The sequence below is a fragment of the Salmo salar genome, chromosome 17, assembly GCF_965601325.2.
Source record: "Salmo salar chromosome 17, fSalSal1, whole genome shotgun sequence".
Taxonomy (NCBI): Eukaryota; Metazoa; Chordata; class Actinopteri; order Salmoniformes; family Salmonidae; genus Salmo; species Salmo salar.
The window spans coordinates 80,066,273-80,084,705 of record NC_138307.1 but is presented as its reverse complement, the minus strand read 5'-3'; the positions used below and the strand labels follow the sequence as shown (position 1 = coordinate 80,084,705).

General features: G+C 41.3%; 1 protein-coding gene across 1 annotated transcript; it reads right to left on the bottom strand.

Annotated features, from left to right (window-relative positions):
* Positions 1-11,620: 11,620 nt before the first annotated feature.
* LOC106597139 (tetraspanin-8) lies at positions 11,621-16,764 on the bottom strand. Its single transcript, XM_014188367.3, has 9 exons — positions 16,522-16,764; positions 16,101-16,169; positions 15,358-15,474; positions 14,919-14,993; positions 13,959-14,054; positions 13,360-13,476; positions 13,104-13,160; positions 12,692-12,775; positions 11,621-12,558 (listed from the first exon to the last, which is right to left on the bottom strand). Exons 1-9 carry the CDS (start codon positions 16,579-16,581, stop codon positions 12,391-12,393), a joined length of 843 nt encoding a protein of 280 aa, XP_014043842.3. The 5' UTR covers positions 16,582-16,764; the 3' UTR covers positions 11,621-12,390.
* Between the last annotated feature and the right edge of the window lie 1,669 nt (positions 16,765-18,433).

The following is an 18,433-nucleotide window of genomic DNA, read 5'->3' as shown; positions in this document are numbered from 1 at the left end:
TCCTCTATTCCCTCCTCTTTTATTCCTCTGTTCCCTCCACTCTTCCCCCTCTCTTCCTCCACTCTTCCTCCTCTCTTCCTCCTCTATTCCCTCCTCTTTTCTTCCTCTATTCCCTCCTCTCTTCCCTCCTCTCTTCCTCCACTCTTCCTCCTCTCTTCCCTCCTCTCTTTCCGCTCTCTCTCTGCTCTCTTCCTCCTTTATTTCTCCTCTCTTTCTGCTCTCTTTCTGCCTCTCTTCCTCTCTTCCTTCTCTCTTCCTCCTCTCTTCCCTCTATTCCCTCCTCTATTTCCTCCACTCTTCCCCCTCTCTTTCTGCTCTCTTTCTGCTCTCTTCCACCTCTCTTCCTCCTCTCTTCCTACTCTCTTCCACCTCTCTTCCTCCTTTTCTAATTACTTCTGCTTCACTTCACTACAACTGTTCACTGTCTGATAGAAAGAAAACTCACAGAAGAACTGCAGATTGCAACTGACATATTTCACTACAATGCCGATAAAAAGTATTTGCCCCCTTTCTAATTTTCTCTACTTTTGCATATTTTTGATAGTGAATGTTATCAGATCTTCAACCAAACCTGATATTAGATAAAGAACCTGATATTAGATAAAGAACCTGATATTAGATAAAGAACCTGATATTAGATAAAGAGAACCTGATATTAGATAATGAACCTGATATTAGATAAAGAACCTGATATTAGATAAAGAACCTGATATTAGATAAAGAACCTGATATTAGATAAAGAGAACCTGATATTAGATAAAGAACCTGATATTAGATAAAGAACCTAATATTAGATAAAGAACCTGATATTAGATAATGAACCTGATATTAGATAAAGAACCTGATATTAGATAAAGAACCTGGTATTAGATAAAGAACCTGATATTAGATAAAGAACCTGATATTAGATAAAGGACCTGATATTAGATAAAGAACCTGATATTCGATAAAGAACCTGATATTAGATAAAGAACCTGATATTAGATAAAGAACCTGGTATTAGATAAAGGGAACCTGATATTAGATAAAGAACCTGATATTAGATAAAGAACCTGATATTAGATAAAGGACCTGATATTAGATAAAGAACCTGATATTAGATAAAGAACCTGATATTAGATAAAGAACCTGATATTAGATAAAGAACCTGATATTAGATAAAGAACCTGATATTAGATAAAGAACCTGATATTAGATAAAGGACCTGATATTAGATAAAGGGAACCTGATATTAGATAAAGAACCTGATATTAGATAAAGAACATGATATTAGATAAAGGGAACCTGATATTAGATAAAGAACCTGATATTAGATAAAGAACATGATATTAGATAAAGAACCTGATATTAGATAAAGAACCTGGTATTAGATAAAGAACCTGATATTAGATAAAGAACCTGATATTAGATAAAGAACCTGATATTAGATAAAGAACCTGATATTAGATAAAGGGAACCTGATATTAGATAAAGAACATGATATTAGATAAAGAACCTGATATTAGATAAAGAACCTGGTATTAGATAAAGAACCTGATATTAGATAAAGAACCTGATATTAGATAAAGGGAACCTGATATTAGATAAAGAACCTGATATTAGATAAAGAACCTGATATTTGATAAAGGACCTGATATTAGATAAAGAACCTGATATTAGATAAAGAACCTGATATTAGATAAAGAACCTGATATTAGATAAAGAACCTGATATTAGATAAAGAACCTGATATTAGATAAAGGGAACCTGATATTAGATAAAGAACCTGATATTAGATAAAGAACCTGATATTAGATAAAGGGAACCTGATATTAGATAAAGAACCTGATATTAGATAAAGAACCTGATATTAGATAAAGAACCTGATATTAGATAAAGAACCTGATATTAGATAAAGAACCTGATATTAGATAAATAACCTGATATTAGATAAAGAACCTGATATTAGATAAAGAACCTGATATTAGATAAATAACCTGATATTAGATAAAGAACCTGATATTAGATAAAGAACCTGGTATTAGATAAAGGACCTGATATTAGATAAAGAACCTGATATTAGATAAAGAACCTGATATTAGATAAAGAACATGATATTAGATAAAGAACCTGATATTAGATAAAGAACCTGGTATTAGATAAAGAACCTGATATTAGATAAAGAACCTGATATTAGATAAAGAACCTGATATTAGATAAAGAACCTGGTATTAGATAAAGAACCTGATATTAGATAAAGAACCTGATATTAGATAAAGAACCTGATATTAGATAAAGAACCTGGTATTAGATAAAGAACCTGATATTAGATAAAGAACCTGATATTAGATAAAGAACCTGATATTAGATAAAGAACCTGGTATTAGATAAAGGGAACCTGGGTGAACGAATAACACAACAATAACACTTATTTTATTTATTTAATTAACAAAGTTATGCAACACCTAATTCCCCTGTGTAAAAAAGTATTTGCCCCCTTACACTCAATAACTGGTTGTGCCACCTTTATCTGCAATGACTGCAACCAAATGCTTCCTTTATTTGTTGATCAGTCTCTCACATCGCTGTGGATGAATTTTGGCCCACTCTTCCATGCAGAACTGCTGTAACTCAGTGACATTTGTGGGTTTTCAAGCATGAACTACTCGTATAAAGTTCTGCCACAACATGTCAATTGGTATTAGGTTTGGACTTTGACCAGGCCGTTCCCAATCTTCAAATGTGTCGCTTTATTAGCCATTTTCATGTAGACTTGATTGTGTGTTTTGGATCATTGTCTTGCTGCATGACCCAGCTGTGCTTAAGCTTCAGCTCACAGATGGATGGCCTGACATTCTCCTGTATGTCGTCCAGAAATGTATACATTTAAACCGTCTGTTTTTTGGCAAACTTGAGTCAGCTTTTTGGATGACATGAGTCCCATTTATGCCTGGTCGAAAACCAAACACTGCATTCCACAGTAAGAACCTTATACCAACGGTCAAGCATGGTGGTGGTAGTGGGATGGTTTGGGGATGCTTTGCTGCCTCAGGACCTGGACGACTTTGCCTTAATAGAAGGAACCATGAGAATATCAGAGAATTCTACAGGAGAATGTCAGGCCATCTGTCTGTGAGGTGAAGCTTAAGCACAGCTGGGTCATGCAGCAAGACAATGATCCAAAACACACAATCAAGTCCACATGAAAATGGTTAAAAAGCGAAACATTTGAAGTTGTGGAACGGCCTTGTCAAAGTCCAGACCTAATACCAATTGCTTGAAAACTTGAAAAACCACAAATGTTGCTGAGTTACAACAGTTCTGCATGGAAGAGTGGGCCTAAATTCCTCCACAGAGATGTGAGAGATTGATCCACAACTACAGGAAGCATTTGGTTGCAGTCACTGCAGATAAAGGTGGCACAACCAGTTGTTGAGTGTGAGCAGTGGTGGAAAAAGTACTCAATTGTCAGAAAGGTGGCAAATACCTTTTTCACGGTAATGTATGTTTGCCTGTGACTGCATTTAGTGTCTTAAATCTCTATTTGCTAGGTCCACATCTCTATTTTGTTTTATCAACTAACCGCAGGGGTTCTCATACCTCTCCTCGGGGAACCTGAGGAGAGGTATGAAAACAGATGGGGATCCCTGAGGAGAGGTTAGAAAACAGATGGGGATCCCTGAGGAGAGGTTAGAAAACAGATGGGGGTCCCTGAGGAGAGGTATGAAAACAGATGGGGAGCCTGAGGAGAGGTTAGAAAACAGATGGGGATCCCTGAGGAGAGGTTAGAAAACAGATGGGGATCCCTGAGGAGAGGTTAGAAAACAGATGGGGGTCCCTGAGGAGAGGTTAGAAAACAGATGGGGATCCCTGAGGAGAGGTTAGAAAACAGATGGGGGTCCCTGAGGAGAGGTTAGAAAACAGATGGGGATCCCTGAGGAGAGGTATGAAAACAGATGGGGATCCCTGAGGAGAGGTGTGAGAGCCATTAAACTAATGCATCATTGTGGAATAATACTTTAATTAACTTTTCCAACTCTAACTAACATATACTGCTACTCAGTTATCACTAACTACCTGGACAGCATTACAAAGCAGCCTGATGTATTTAGTTGTGTGACTGCGGTGGTCTCAGCAACTCCTTGCTTAGTCTTTGCCCAGTTGACCCACTCTGTAGGGGCTTCCTGTTGACTGCAATTACCTTTTCCGACCACAAGAGGGAAGTAGATATCACTTTATAAAGCCTACACGTCAAACTGATCAACAACTAGCCATGTTTACTATGCAAGTAATCGCTTGTGGACAGATGCAGGTGATTTTATTTCTGAGTGTCAGAGATGACTTTATAAGTAGAAACCTCTACCCTGGTAGGCCAGTCTCTTAGTGAGTTCCTGTCTGTCTCTGTTCATTGCCATGGTAACGTGATAGAATAATTGGTCTCCAACTAAAAAGACAAGTCTGAAACGTCTTTATGGGCCTGTGGCGTTACCATTCCAGCTCCAATATCTCAGTCCCAAATAGCACCCTATTTCTGACATAGTGCACAATTTTTGCTCTGGTCAAAAGTAGTGCACTGTGTAGGGCAAAGGGTTCCATTTTGGGAGGCCGATACAGTCTCACCTTCTTCCCTGTGATGTCACATGTCTCACCAGGCATGATCACACCTGCATGGCCATGAACCGGCCTCATCTCCTTCTGAAGGATACCAATGGTCTCCCTCAAATGCATGTCTTCTGCTCTCATTCTTCCTCTCTCTGGGGTCATCCTCTCTCTGGGGTCATCCTCTCTCTGGGGTCATCCTCTCTCTGGGGTCATCCTCTCTCTGGGGTCATACTCTCTCTGGGGTCATCCTCTCTCTGGGGTCATCCTCTCTCTGGGGTCATCCTCTCTCTGGGGTCATACTCTCTCTGGGGCCATCCTCTCTCTGGGGTCATACTCTCTCTGGGGTCATCCTCTCTCTGGGGTCATCCTCTCTCTGGGGTCATCCTCTCTCTGGGGTCATCCTCTCTCTGGGACCATCCTCTCTCTGGGGTCATCCTCTCTCTGGGGCCATCCTCTCTCTGGGGTCATCCTCTCTCTGGGACCATCCTCTCTCTGGGGTCATCCTCTCCCTGGGGTCATCCTCTCTCTGGAACCATCCTCTCTCTGGGGTCATCCTCTCTCTGGGGTCATCCTCCATCTCTTTCTCCCTTTCTCTGTCCTCTCTCCTTTGTCTCTGTCTCACACTGTCTCCCACAACTGTCCTCCTAACGCTTGTCTATCTCTCTCTCTCTCTCAACACCACTCTCTCCACTGTCGCTTTCTTACTACGCTCTCTTATCTTCCTCCTCTCCTCCTTCAGGCCCTTCATCTCTTTCTCCATCTGTCTCTCTCTCCATCTTTTATTCTTTATTCTTATTCTCTGCCATAACCTCATTCATCTTCCTCCTTTCATTCTCCATCATCGTCTTTCTCACTTTGTATATTTTATTCATAAAGTTGATCTCACAATTTTCATATTTAAAGAACTTCCTCTCAACCTTCATCCCCCACTGTTAAGCCTCTCTCTCTTTCTGCAGTCTTGTCCGTTGCCGTCTCGCCCCCTTCAACTCTTTCTCCTTCTCTTCTTTCTCTACGTACTATTCTCTCCATCTCTGATTCTATCCTCTCCATCTCTGATTCTAACCTCTCCATCTCTGATTCTAACCTCTCCATCTCTGATTCTATCCTCTCCATCTCTGATTCTAACCTCTCCATCTCTGATTCTAACCTCTCCATCTCTGATTCTATCCTCTCCATCTCTGATTCTAACCTCTCCATCTCTGATTCTAACCTCTCCATCTCTGATTCTAAACTCTCCATCTCTGATTCTATCCTCTCCATCTCTGATTCTAACCTCTCCATCTCTGATTCTAACCTCTCCATCTCTGATTCTAAACTCTCCATCTCTGATTCTAACCTCTCATCTCTGATTCTAACCTCTCCATCTCTGATTCTAACCTCTCCATCTCTGATTCTATCCTCTCCATCTCTGATTCTAACCTCTCCATCTCTGATTCTATCCTCTCCATCTCTGATTCTAACCTCTCCATCTGTGATTCTATCCTCTCCATCTCTGATTCGAACCTCTCCATCTCTGATTCGAACCTCTCCATCTCTGATTCGAAACTCTCCATCTCTGATTCTAACCTCTCCATCTCTGATTCTAACCTCTCATCTCTGATTCTATCCTCTCCATCTCTGATTCTAAACTCTCCATCTCTGATTCGAACCTCTCCATCTCTGGTTCTAACCTCTTCATCTCTGATTCTAACCTCTCCATCTCTGATTCTAACCTCTCCATCTCTGATTCTAACCTCCCCATCTCTGATTCTATCCTCTCCATCTCTGATTCTAACCTCTCATCTCTGATTCTAACCTCTCCATCTCTGATTCTAACCTCTCCATCTCTGATTCTATCCTCTCCATCTCTGATTCTAACCTCCCCATCTCTGATTCTATCCTCTCCATCTCTGATTCTAACCTCTCCATCTCTGATTCTAACTTCTCCATCTCTGACTCTATCCTCTTCATCTCTGATTCTATCTTCTTCATCTCTGATTCTAACCTCTCCATGTCTGATTCTAACCTCTCCATCTCTGACTCTATCCTCTTCATCTCTGATTCTAACCTCTCCATCTCTGATTCTATCCTCTCCATCTCTGATTCTAACCTCTCCATCTCTGATTCTAACCTCTCCATCTCTGATTCTAACCTCTCCATCTCTGATTCTAACCTCTCCATCTCTGATTCTAACCTCTCCATCTCTGATTCTAAACTCTCCATCTCTGATTCTAACCTCTCATCTCTGATTCTAACCTCTCCATCTCTGATTCTAACCTCTCCATCTCTGATTCTATCCTCTCCATCTCTGATTCTAACCTCTCCATCTCTGATTCTATCCTCTCCATCTCTGATTCTAACCTCTCCATCTGTGATTCTATCCTCTCCATCTCTGATTCGAACCTCTCCATCTCTGATTCGAACCTCTCCATCTCTGATTCTAACCTCTCCATCTCTGATTCTAACCTCTCCATCTCTGATTCTAACCTCTCCATCTCTGATTCTAACCTCTCCATCTCTGATTCTAACCTCTCATCTCTGATTCTATCCTCTCCATCTCTGATTCTAAACTCTCCATCTCTGATTCGAACCTCTCCATCTCTGGTTCTAACCTCTTCATCTCTGATTCTAACCTCTCCATCTCTGATTCTAACCTCTCCATCTCTGATTCTAACCTCCCCATCTCTGATTCTATCCTCTCCATCTCTGATTCTAACCTCTCATCTCTGATTCTAACCTCTCCATCTCTGATTCTAACCTCTCCATCTCTGATTCTATCCTCTCCATCTCTGATTCTAACCTCCCCATCTCTGATTCTATCCTCTCCATCTCTGATTCTAAACTCTCCATCTCTGATTCTAACCTCTCATCTCTGATTCTAACCTCTCCATCTCTGATTCTAACCTCTCCATCTCTGATTCTATCCTCTCCATCTCTGATTCTAACCTCTCCATCTCTGATTCTATCCTCTCCATCTCTGATTCTAACCTCTCCATCTGTGATTCTATCCTCTCCATCTCTGATTCGAACCTCTCCATCTCTGATTCGAACCTCTCCATCTCTGATTCTAACCTCTCCATCTCTGATTCTAACCTCTCCATCTCTGATTCTAACCTCTCCATCTCTGATTCTAACCTCTCCATCTCTGATTCTAACCTCTCCATCTCTGATTCTAACCTCTCATCTCTGATTCTATCCTCTCCATCTCTGATTCTAAACTCTCCATCTCTGATTCGAACCTCTCCATCTCTGGTTCTAACCTCTTCATCTCTGATTCTAACCTCTCCATCTCTGATTCTAACCTCTCCATCTCTGATTCTAACCTCCCCATCTCTGATTCTATCCTCTCCATCTCTGATTCTAACCTCTCATCTCTGATTCTAACCTCTCCATCTCTGATTCTAACCTCTCCATCTCTGATTCTATCCTCTCCATCTCTGATTCTAACCTCCCCATCTCTGATTCTATCCTCTCCATCTCTGATTCTAACCTCTCCATCTCTGATTCTAACTTCTCCATCTCTGACTCTATCCTCTTCATCTCTGATTCTATCTTCTTCATCTCTGATTCTAACCTCTCCATGTCTGATTCTAACCTCTCCATCTCTGACTCTATCCTCTTCATCTCTGATTCTAACCTCTCCATCTCTGATTCTATCCTCTCCATCTCTGATTCTATCCTATTCATCTCTGATTCTAACCTCTCCATCTCTGATTCTAACCTCTCCATCTCTGATTCTAACCTCTCCATCTCTGATTCTATCCTCTCCATCTCTGATTCTAACCTCTCCATCTCTGATTCTATCCTCTCCATCTCTGATTCTATCCTATTCATCTCTGATTCTAACCTCTCCATCTCTGATTCTAACCTCTCCATCTCTGATTCTAACCTCTCCATCTCTGATTCTAACCTCTCCATCTCTGATTCTATCCTCTCCATCTCTGATTCTATCCTCTCCATCTCTGATTCTATCCTCTCCATCTCTGATTCTAACCTCTCCATCTCTGATTCTAACCTCTCCATCTCTGATTCTATCCTCTCCATCTCTGATTCTATCCTATTCATCTCTGATTCTAACCTCTCCATCTCTGATTCTAACCTCTCCATCTCTGATTCTAACCTCTCCATCTCTGATTCTATCCTCTCCATCTCTGATTCTATCCTATTCATCTCTGATTCTAACCTCTCCATCTCTGATTCTAACCTCTCCATCTCTGATTCTAACCTCTCCATCTCTGATTCTAACCTCTCCATCTCTGATTCTATCCTCTCCATCTCTGATTCTATCCTCACCATCTCTGATTCTATCCTCTCCATCTCTGATTCTATCCTCTCCATCTCTGATTCGAACCTCTCCATCTCTGATTCGAACCTCTCCATCTCTGATTCTAACCTCTCCATCTCTGATTCTAACCTCTCCATCTCTGATTCTAACCTCTCCATCTCTGATTCTAACCTCTCCATCTCTGATTCTAACCTCTCCATCTCTGATTCTAACCTCTCATCTCTGATTCTATCCTCTCCATCTCTGATTCTAACCTCTCCATCTCTGATTCTATCCTCTCCATCTCTGATTCTAACCTCTCCATCTCTGATTCTAAACTCTCCATCTCTGATTCTATCCTCTCCATCTCTGATTCTAACCTCTCCATCTCTGATTCTAACCTCTCCATCTCTGATTCTAACCTCTCCATCTCTGATTCTATCCTCTCCATCTCTGATTCGAACCTCTCCATCTCTGATTCTAACCTCCCCATCTCTGATTCTATCCTCTCCATCTCTGATTCTAACCTCTCCATCTCTGATTCTAACCTCTCCATCTCTGGTTCTAACCTCTTCATCTCTGATTCTAACCTCTCCATCTCTGATTCTAACCTCTCCATCTCTGATTCTAACCTCCCCATCTCTGATTCTATCCTCTCCATCTCTGATTCTAACCTCTCATCTCTGATTCTAACCTCTCCATCTCTGATTCTAACCTCTCCATCTCTGATTCTATCCTCTCCATCTCTGATTCTAACCTCCCCATCTCTGATTCTATCCTCTCCATCTCTGATTCTAACCTCTCCATCTCTGATTCTAACTTCTCCATCTCTGACTCTATCCTCTTCATCTCTGATTCTATCTTCTTCATCTCTGATTCTAACCTCTCCATGTCTGATTCTAACCTCTCCATCTCTGACTCTATCCTCTTCATCTCTTATTCTAACCTCTCCATCTCTGATTCTATCCTCTCCATCTCTGATTCTATCCTATTCATCTCTGATTCTAACCTCTCCATCTCTGATTCTAACCTCTCCATCTCTGATTCTAACCTCTCCATCTCTGATTCTATCCTCTCCATCTCTGATTCTAACCTCTCCATCTCTGATTCTATCCTCTCCATCTCTGATTCTATCCTATTCATCTCTGATTCTAACCTCTCCATCTCTGATTCTATCCTCTCCATCTCTGATTCTAACCTCTCCATCTCTGATTCTATCCTCTCCATCTCTGATTCTAACCTCTCCATCTCTGATTCTAACCTCTCCATCTCTGATTCTAACCTCTCCATCTCTGATTCTATCCTCTCCATCTCTGATTCTATCCTCTCCATCTCTGATTCTATCCTCTCCATCTCTGATTCTATCCTCTCCATCTCTGATTCTAATCTCTCCATCTCTGATTCTAACCTCTCCATCTCTGATTCTATCCTCTCCATCTCTGATTCTATCCTATTCATCTCTGATTCTAACCTCTCCATCTCTGATTCTAACCTCTCCATCTCTGATTCTAACCTCTCCATCTCTGATTCTATCCTCTCCATCTCTGATTCTAACCTCTCCATCTCTGATTCTAACCTCTCCATCTCTGATTCTAACCTCTCCATCTCTGATTCTATCCTCTCCATCTCTGATTCTATCCTATTCATCTCTGATTCTAACCTCTCCATCTCTTGCTCCATCTCACTAAGTTCAGTGTTCTATTTTCTCCATAATTGTATAGTTTGACTTCTAGATTCGTCTCCTCCCTATTTTTTCAGATCTGTAAGGATATTCTCAATGTCTGTTTAACAGATGCAACAACCTCTCACTCCATCCACTCTTTTGCCATCTCTGTCCGGGCTAACTCTCTCTCCAGCCTCTCTCATCCCCCTCCAGCTTACTGTCTTCCAACTTCCTCTTTCTCCTCTGCTCCCTCCCTCCCTCCCTTCATCTTTCTCCTCAGCACCCTCCCTCCCTTCCTCTTTCTCCTCAGCACCCTCCCTCCCTTCATCTTTCTCCTCAGCACCCTCCCTCCCTTCATCTTTCTCCTCAGCACCCTCCCTCCCTTCATCTTTCTCCTCAGCACCCTCCCTCCCTTCATCTTTCTCCTCAGCACCCTCCCTCCCTTCATCTTTCTCCTCAGCACCCTCCCTCCCTTCATCTTTCTCCTCAGCACCCTCCCTCCCTTCATCTTTCTCCTCAGCACCCTCCCTCCCTTCCTCTTTCTCCTCAGCACCCTCCCTCCCTTCATCTTTCTCCTCAGCACCCTCCCTCCCTTCATCTTTCTCCTCAGCACCCTCCCTCCCTTCATCTTTCTCCTCAGCACCCTCCCTCCCTTCCTCTTTCTCCTCAGCACCCTCCCTCCCTTCATCTTTCTCCTCAGCACCCTCCCTCCCTTCATCTTTCTCCTCAGCACCCTCCCTCCCTTCCTCTTTCTCCTCAGCACCCTCCCTCCCTTCATCTTTCTCCTCAGCACCCTCCCTCCCTTCATCTTTCTCCTCAGCACCCTCCCTCCCTTCATCTTTCTCCTCAGCACCCTCCCTCCCTTCCTCTTTCTCCTCAGCACCCTCCCTCCCTTCATCTTTCTCCTCCCTCAGGTGTTTTGGTCGGGGTTCTCTCCTCTTCTCTCACTCAATAGCTCCAATTTTATAAAGAACTTCTAGTGTTTTTATTCAACTGAATTGGAACTTAATATGCAAAGCTTCTAAAATTGAATGTTTTCTCAAAAGAGGAAATCATTTCAAAATTCTAATATATTCCTCAAAAGAGTTGTAAATAAGTTCCAAATTATAATATATTTGTACAAAAGAGACATGTAGAAGACAGATGTTTTATTTAGAAAAAGAGAGCAAGACAGTTGGCATGTTGTATATTTCATGTAAGGATTTACAGTTCATAGCAAAACATAAAAAAAATGTCATTTCATTGCAAAAAACAAAGGACGTCAGCTACAGATATTTATTTTCCCGTATCTCTCTGTCAACCTTCACTTTCCTTTCCCTTTATTATTGCAGTTACAACGCAAATGATTTGACATTCAAAGTCATATGGAAATAACATTCTGTCCTTACTATCTCAGAGTTGTACTCTCTTTGCATTATCCTCTTTTCAAAACACCCTGCCAATTCATTGTGTCTCATTCTGCAAATAAAAAGGAACGTTTCGCAACCATTTTACTAAGAACTCCCTGCATATGTATAAAACCACCTGTGGTGATTTTCTTAAACGTAGAACTCAAATCAAAGCAAATGACATACAGAAGGAAGTAGCACCTTCCTTTTGGTTTGACAGTCAGGAAGAGAGTTAAGGAGACCTCTCGTTGAAAAACACACAACAACCATAAGAAGATGTGGAAGGAAAACAGTGCGAGTCTGGACACCATAGAAATAGATCACTAGAAAGACAATCCCCATTCAACTATATTGATCATACCCCATGGTGGTGCAGTCATAGTGCCGAGGTCTGTGGGGCTTTAACCATTCTAGTAGTTATATTTCTATGCTGAGCCAGACTGAACAACAGCCTAAACCATGTCATCTAACTAACCACATCCTGAACCTCAGCATCCTGAACCTCAGCCTGCTTTTCACTTCTCGTGCTTCTCAGGCTCGTTGTAAAGCTCGCTGTACTTGGGCGGGTGGGAACTGAAGCTGAACTTGGACGGGTGAGAGCTGACACTGAACACCACAGGAACAGCTACGTTAGAGCTCCTCAGCTGAGCCAGCAGGACGGCAGACATCACCACTCCCAGGAGCTGGAGAACAACACAACAACATCAATTAAAAACAACGACGTGGGTGACAGCAAGCAAGGGACTAGTAGAGATATTCAACTGACAGTTTGATGTGTAAGGTGTGAAATGTGCGCTGTAAAGAATGCATGCTCACAGCCAGAGCAGCGAATCCGAAGAAAACGCCCAACACGATGTCCAGAACTTTAGCCACGTAGCCCTCGATGATGGGGAAGCAGGGCTGTGGGACAGAGGTCCGTTAATGCTCAATGGAACACAGATCAGAACTCAATCATGGTCCTGTCTGGCTCAGATGGTTACAGTGTGGTGCAAGCTATGCCAAGGTCACAGGTTCAATTCCCGCAGGGATCACAAGCTAAAATGTGCAGATGGAAAAAGACATTGGTATTTCATATCTGTGTAATAACGTGACTCAGATCACGGCTCAACAGAAGAGCTTCATTCTCGACGGTGTGCTGCTCTCTGTGACAAAACCAACCGGTTCTGTCTAGGAATGTAGACGACAACAGGGTTGATCTAAAGATAACAGAAAAGGTCCCTGGTCCGACCTGTTTGTAGATCAGCTTCTGGTGTCCAGTCATCCTGAACTCTGAAAGGATCAACAACTGAAAAACAGAAGAAGAAAACTGATGTGGCATATTCCTTTATTAATGTATCTAACAGACATAATGTACGGAAGGGTTAAAAGGTGTTCTCATGGTAGACCAGGATGTAAACCTATGTGCATACGAACTGAGAAGAAGGAGCCTATTGACTATTAAGCTACATCATTAGTCCTGTCATGTAGAGTTGATCTGAACTCACCTGGTATGGAATGTTCTGGCATGTACCCTCTATCAGATCTTCCTCACCCTGACAGAGACAGGAGTCAGGGACGTTGTCGCCCCAGTCTGTGTAACCGAACAGCCCACAGCACTTCAACTGTTAAAACACACACACACACACACACACACAGTCAGCGTATTGGGCAACGGCACGTTGAGAACAGTAAACTACCTGAACCACTAGGTCAACCTCTTCCTCATTACTGCTGGTTAGAGTCAACAAAACAAGTCTGTTATGCCCAGCAGTGTCTGGACCTATTTGGAAGGAACACTTCATTTTTGGGGTTTGGGAGGATAGCAGACTCATTGGTCAAGGATAGGGATCAAGTGAACACTACAGTGTGTAGTTACATGAAGTTAACATTGCTGAGGTACATGTTGTACACACAACTAGAATGTAACTTCTCAAAACTATTAAGTATATAATGAATGATATTATTGTAAACCTTAGTGAAATATTCCCTGCTGATGTTTCATGGAAAAGACAGAATAGATCCCAAGCGAGATCCTTTGATATAATGAATGCTATGGACATGTCAAGTATATTCTGGTGAAATGATTCATGGAAAAGTTCCATACATTCAGCTGAAACTTCTCAGTGAGCTGTCTAACATCAGGGGAGGCTTCGTTCAGAGGCAGGACCTCACGGAACTTCTCCTCCACAATCCTCTCTACCTGCAAAACAAACCAAACAACCAGTTGTCAACAATGGCCCTACGAAATGCACACATCTAAATCTGAATGGATGGATATAGGTCATGTTGTGTTGTGCCTTGTGTGTGAAAAATCCACTGAATAAATCAAATGCATTATGATTATTATCAGGTTGCCTCATCAGAAAACAGATATAGTGTGGGCCGCTAGCTGCTGGAAGACATTCTGCTGAGAGACTGTAGCTCCTATAGCAAAAGTTCAGTATTTATATAGCATACTATATCCATCCCTTGGGGAAAGGAAACATAAAGAAACTGGGGAATTATAATAGACAGTTGATACTACAGTACCACTGGCTGTAGGCCTGTCTACCAGTATAGAACATAAAGTATTACAGTACCACTGGCTGTAGGCCTGTCTACCAGTATAGCACATCAAGTATTACAGTACCACTGGCTGTAGGCCTGTCTACCAGTATAGCACATCAAGTATTACAGTACCACTGGCTGTAGGCCTGTCTACCAGTATAGCACATCAAGTATTACAGTACCACTGGCTGTAGGCCTGTCTACCAGTATAGCACATCAAGTATTACAGTACCACTGGCTGTAGGCCTGTCTACCAGTATAGCACATCAAGTATTACAGTACCACTGGCTGTAGGCCTGTCTACCAGTATAGCACATCAAGTATTACAGTACCACTGGCTGTAGGCCTGTCTACCAGTATAGCACATCAAGTATTACAGTACCACTGGCTGTAGGCCTGTCTACCAGCATAGAACATCAAGTATTACAGTACCACTGGCTGTAGGCCTGTCTACCAGTATAGCACATCAAGTATTACAGTACCATCATGTACAGACATCATTATTAACAAACAATACCTCAGGACGGTACATGGCTGTGGGCACCGCCACACGCAGGAGGCAGAAGCAGACAATAAAACAGGCTACCAGAAACTAGAGAGAGAAAGTGAAAGAGAGAGATAGAGAGACTTAGTCCATAAACCATTTTCTGTCCATTTACTGTGTGACTCAGTGAATCGTTGAACAAAACAGGTTACGAAATGCTAAGTGTTTTTCCTAACAATGTCGTAACACGATATAAAAAGGAATTCAGGGTTGTTTCCCAGACACAGACTAAGCCTAGTCCTGGACTAAAAAGCAAGCTCAAGTAGGTATCTTCATTGAAAAGCAGTTTGTAGTCCAGGACTAGGGTTAATCTGTGTTTGGGAAACCATGGCATGTTTTATATTGTTCTGTCTCTATGGTCCTAGTTGTCTGAATGAATGTGAACTCAGCTAATAGCAGTAGACCCCCTCACCATGATCAGGGGAATTCTCTTCTCTCTGTGTGCTCCGTACGCCCCAAGCAGAGACATGAACATGGTGATGCCTCCTACCACATACAGCACGACAAACCCTTTGGACTGGTTCTCAAACTGAAAAACAATACAACATCCATTGTGTCTCTCAGTATACCATTATGACATCATAATAGCCTGCGTTCCTTCTGTTTTTCTGGACAAGTTGTTATTCACATGTGGGTTTTTATGGCAGGCTAAAGGTACAAAAAACAAACAAACAAATACCTACATTCCTAATAGGGAAAATCCCTTTTTTTATTTCTCGGTAGACCTATAATTCTTGTATAGGACAGTACTTTAGGAACATTGACTTTGTACACAGGCGTTCACTTTGTATATATAGCTAACCAATAAGGAAGTACAGTTACAGTCTACTACATAAACTGTTGACACATGAACCTGTTTTTCAGATGCTGCAGCATTTAATGCATATGAGTAACTGTTTCTTTCCAATTTTGGTTTTTCAAAATAGAGAAATTATATAATCAAAATTAATTATCTTTGGTGAGAATTCATTCAATATCATTATTATTATTACGACAGGACCTACACTGTAGGTCCTGTCGTAAAATACAGTTTGAATTTAATTTGAACTTTGAGCTCATTTAGCTCTTGTCTAGGGTGTTACGTGTGCGGCTTTAAACTTCTTCAAAGCTCAAACCACATGTAACGCCATGGACCAGAGCTAGATCCCATTTTACCTCTTCAGTACTGCCATGGTAGATGAATTGACCCAGAAGTCCCAGGCCGATAATCACACCTCCAGCAATCTAAAGAAAAACATCCCATCCACTATTAAATAACATGATTTTCATAATTGTACAAGGCATATAGCATAATGTAATAAAACATGTCTTTAAAGCCATATTTAACGGATGTAAAATTGGATTATACAGAGAGACACATAGGTAAGTGGATAGAAAACATAATTTCACACAGATGGACTACAAACATTTTTTAACTAACTTTTATGGGCAGAAAGCAGTGTTTGGTGAAGAAGATAAATTAACTTGTTGTTTTTGCTACGCAGTTGATTAAAATCTAAAGTAACCTTAAAGTATCGCCTACTGAGTTAATCACATGTTCCTACTTGTATTTACAAATAAAGAGTTGCTAACTTACCGCGAACAGCACGTTGAAGAAGATAAAAAGCCGTTGGAAACAGCTACAACGTTTAGCCATTGTCGTGTTTATCAGGTACACACTTCAGCTCTCAGAAAACGAACTCTACCTGTCTGTGCTGCTTGTGTGTGTGTCAGTTTTCCGGGTAGTTTATGTGGTAGGCAGTACTAAGAGTTAGTTCCTGTAAATTACACTGTAACCAACGATGTATATAAACCACAGTTGCATTTGCTATTTATTTCCATTATGAGCCTTTGAAGCCAACGGTCGGCCATATTGGAACTCCACGGTACGGCCCAGTCCTCCATACGAATGAATGGAATTCTACAGTATTCTACAGTAAGGACAGAATTACATGTATTTAATCATTTTTGTTGTTGTAGTTGGGACAGTATCGTTAGTCATACATTTTCCTTAAAGTATATATATATATATATATATATATATATATATATATATATATACTTTAAGGAAAATGTTTTATATTTTTTTCAGTTTTTATGTGTATGATTAGCTCACATGATTTAATTTGAAAGTATGCATTAAAGTGTCTGTAATGGAATAAATGCATTTCTATAGATTCCAAAATACAATTACAACGGTGGGGGAGAGCCAAGATGGAGGCGCGATGGCTTCAACACAGCGCCCCCTTATAATCATCTAGTGTATATATATATAAATCGCTTATCGTAAGCTTTTTTTATGTGTATTTTTTTTTTTTAATTACATTTCAAATTACAACACAATAACAACAAAAACATAGGACATCACTACACGTAAGCACAGCCAGAAGGAGTAACCCAGACATGTCACAGGGGCTATAAAGCTGAAGCATCCGTGTAGATTTCTTCTCACCACCAAATGGTAGTCCAGTCGCGGTTATATGAGTGGGAGAGGATGGAACTTCGTGAAACTGGGCCGACATTCTGCTAATTTTCTCATCGATTAAACATTTGATCTCAATATATTTTTCTGTTCCCTAAACTACAATATGTTACGAACACAGTGAAGTAAGTTTTAAAGACTTGACGCTTTACCAAATATTTTAATTGCATTGTTTAGAAAGAGTGCAAGGTCGAATTGAATTTGTGTACAAGCGCGCTTCACAGAGTAGGCGTTTCCTGATGGAAATATGCAAATACATGCTACAACGCGCCAATAGGATCTTGCTTGGCTTTAACCACCTTGCTTGTTCTGCCCACCATGCTTTATTTGCTCCCACTTTAACGACACAGATGAACTATCTTGGGTTAGTTATATTTGTTGGCATGTGGACTAATATGTTGTTGAATTGTGTTCTTACACTGGTACAGTCATGCCCTATGAGAGATGTATGACTGCGCATGTGCGAAAATAAATAAAGTGCATTTCCCCCGTTCTGGTTGAAACACCAATGATGAACATGTGTGTTTATTCCTCCGTTAAGTAAACCGGTATTCCTGTCCTGAAGATGTCAGCACCAACAGGTTATGGGCCCAGGAGGGAACATGGAAGCCGATGGAATAGATTATATTTCGACGGAGATGAAAAAAACTACGAGTTATGGGAGACAAAGTTTTTGGGGCACTTGCGTTTGCTTGGGCTAAAGGCCGCCATATTGAGCGTGGATGAAGATGAAGAAGACGGAGAGAAAAATGAAGAAGCCTACGCCGAATTGATACAGGTTTTGGATGATAAAAGTCTTTCCCTGATAATGAGAGAAGCAGCAGATGATGGGAGAAAAGCGTTGAAGATATTGAGGGAACATTATGCAGGTAAAGGGAAGCCACGTGTGATTAGCCTCTACACTGAACTAACTTCTCTTCAGAAAGCCGCTGACGAAAGTGTTACGGACTATATCATTCGTGCTGAGACGGCTATTACAGCACTGAGAAATGCTGAAGAGACTTTAAGTGACGGGCTGTTGATTGCA

Excerpts from the sequence above, each read along its gene's own strand:
- LOC106597139 (XM_014188367.3), bottom strand. The coding sequence starts at position 16,581 with ATGGCTAAACGTTGTAGCTGTTTCCAACGGCTTTTTATCTTCTTCAAC. Across the intron at positions 13,477-13,958 it reads CTGAGAAGTTTCAGCTGAAT|TTGAAGTGCTGTGGGCTGTT; the intron begins GTATGGAACTTT and ends GTGTTTTAACAG. Across the intron at positions 13,161-13,359 it reads GCCAGAACATTCCATACCAG|TTGTTGATCCTTTCAGAGTT; the intron begins GTGAGTTCAGAT and ends TCTGTTTTTCAG.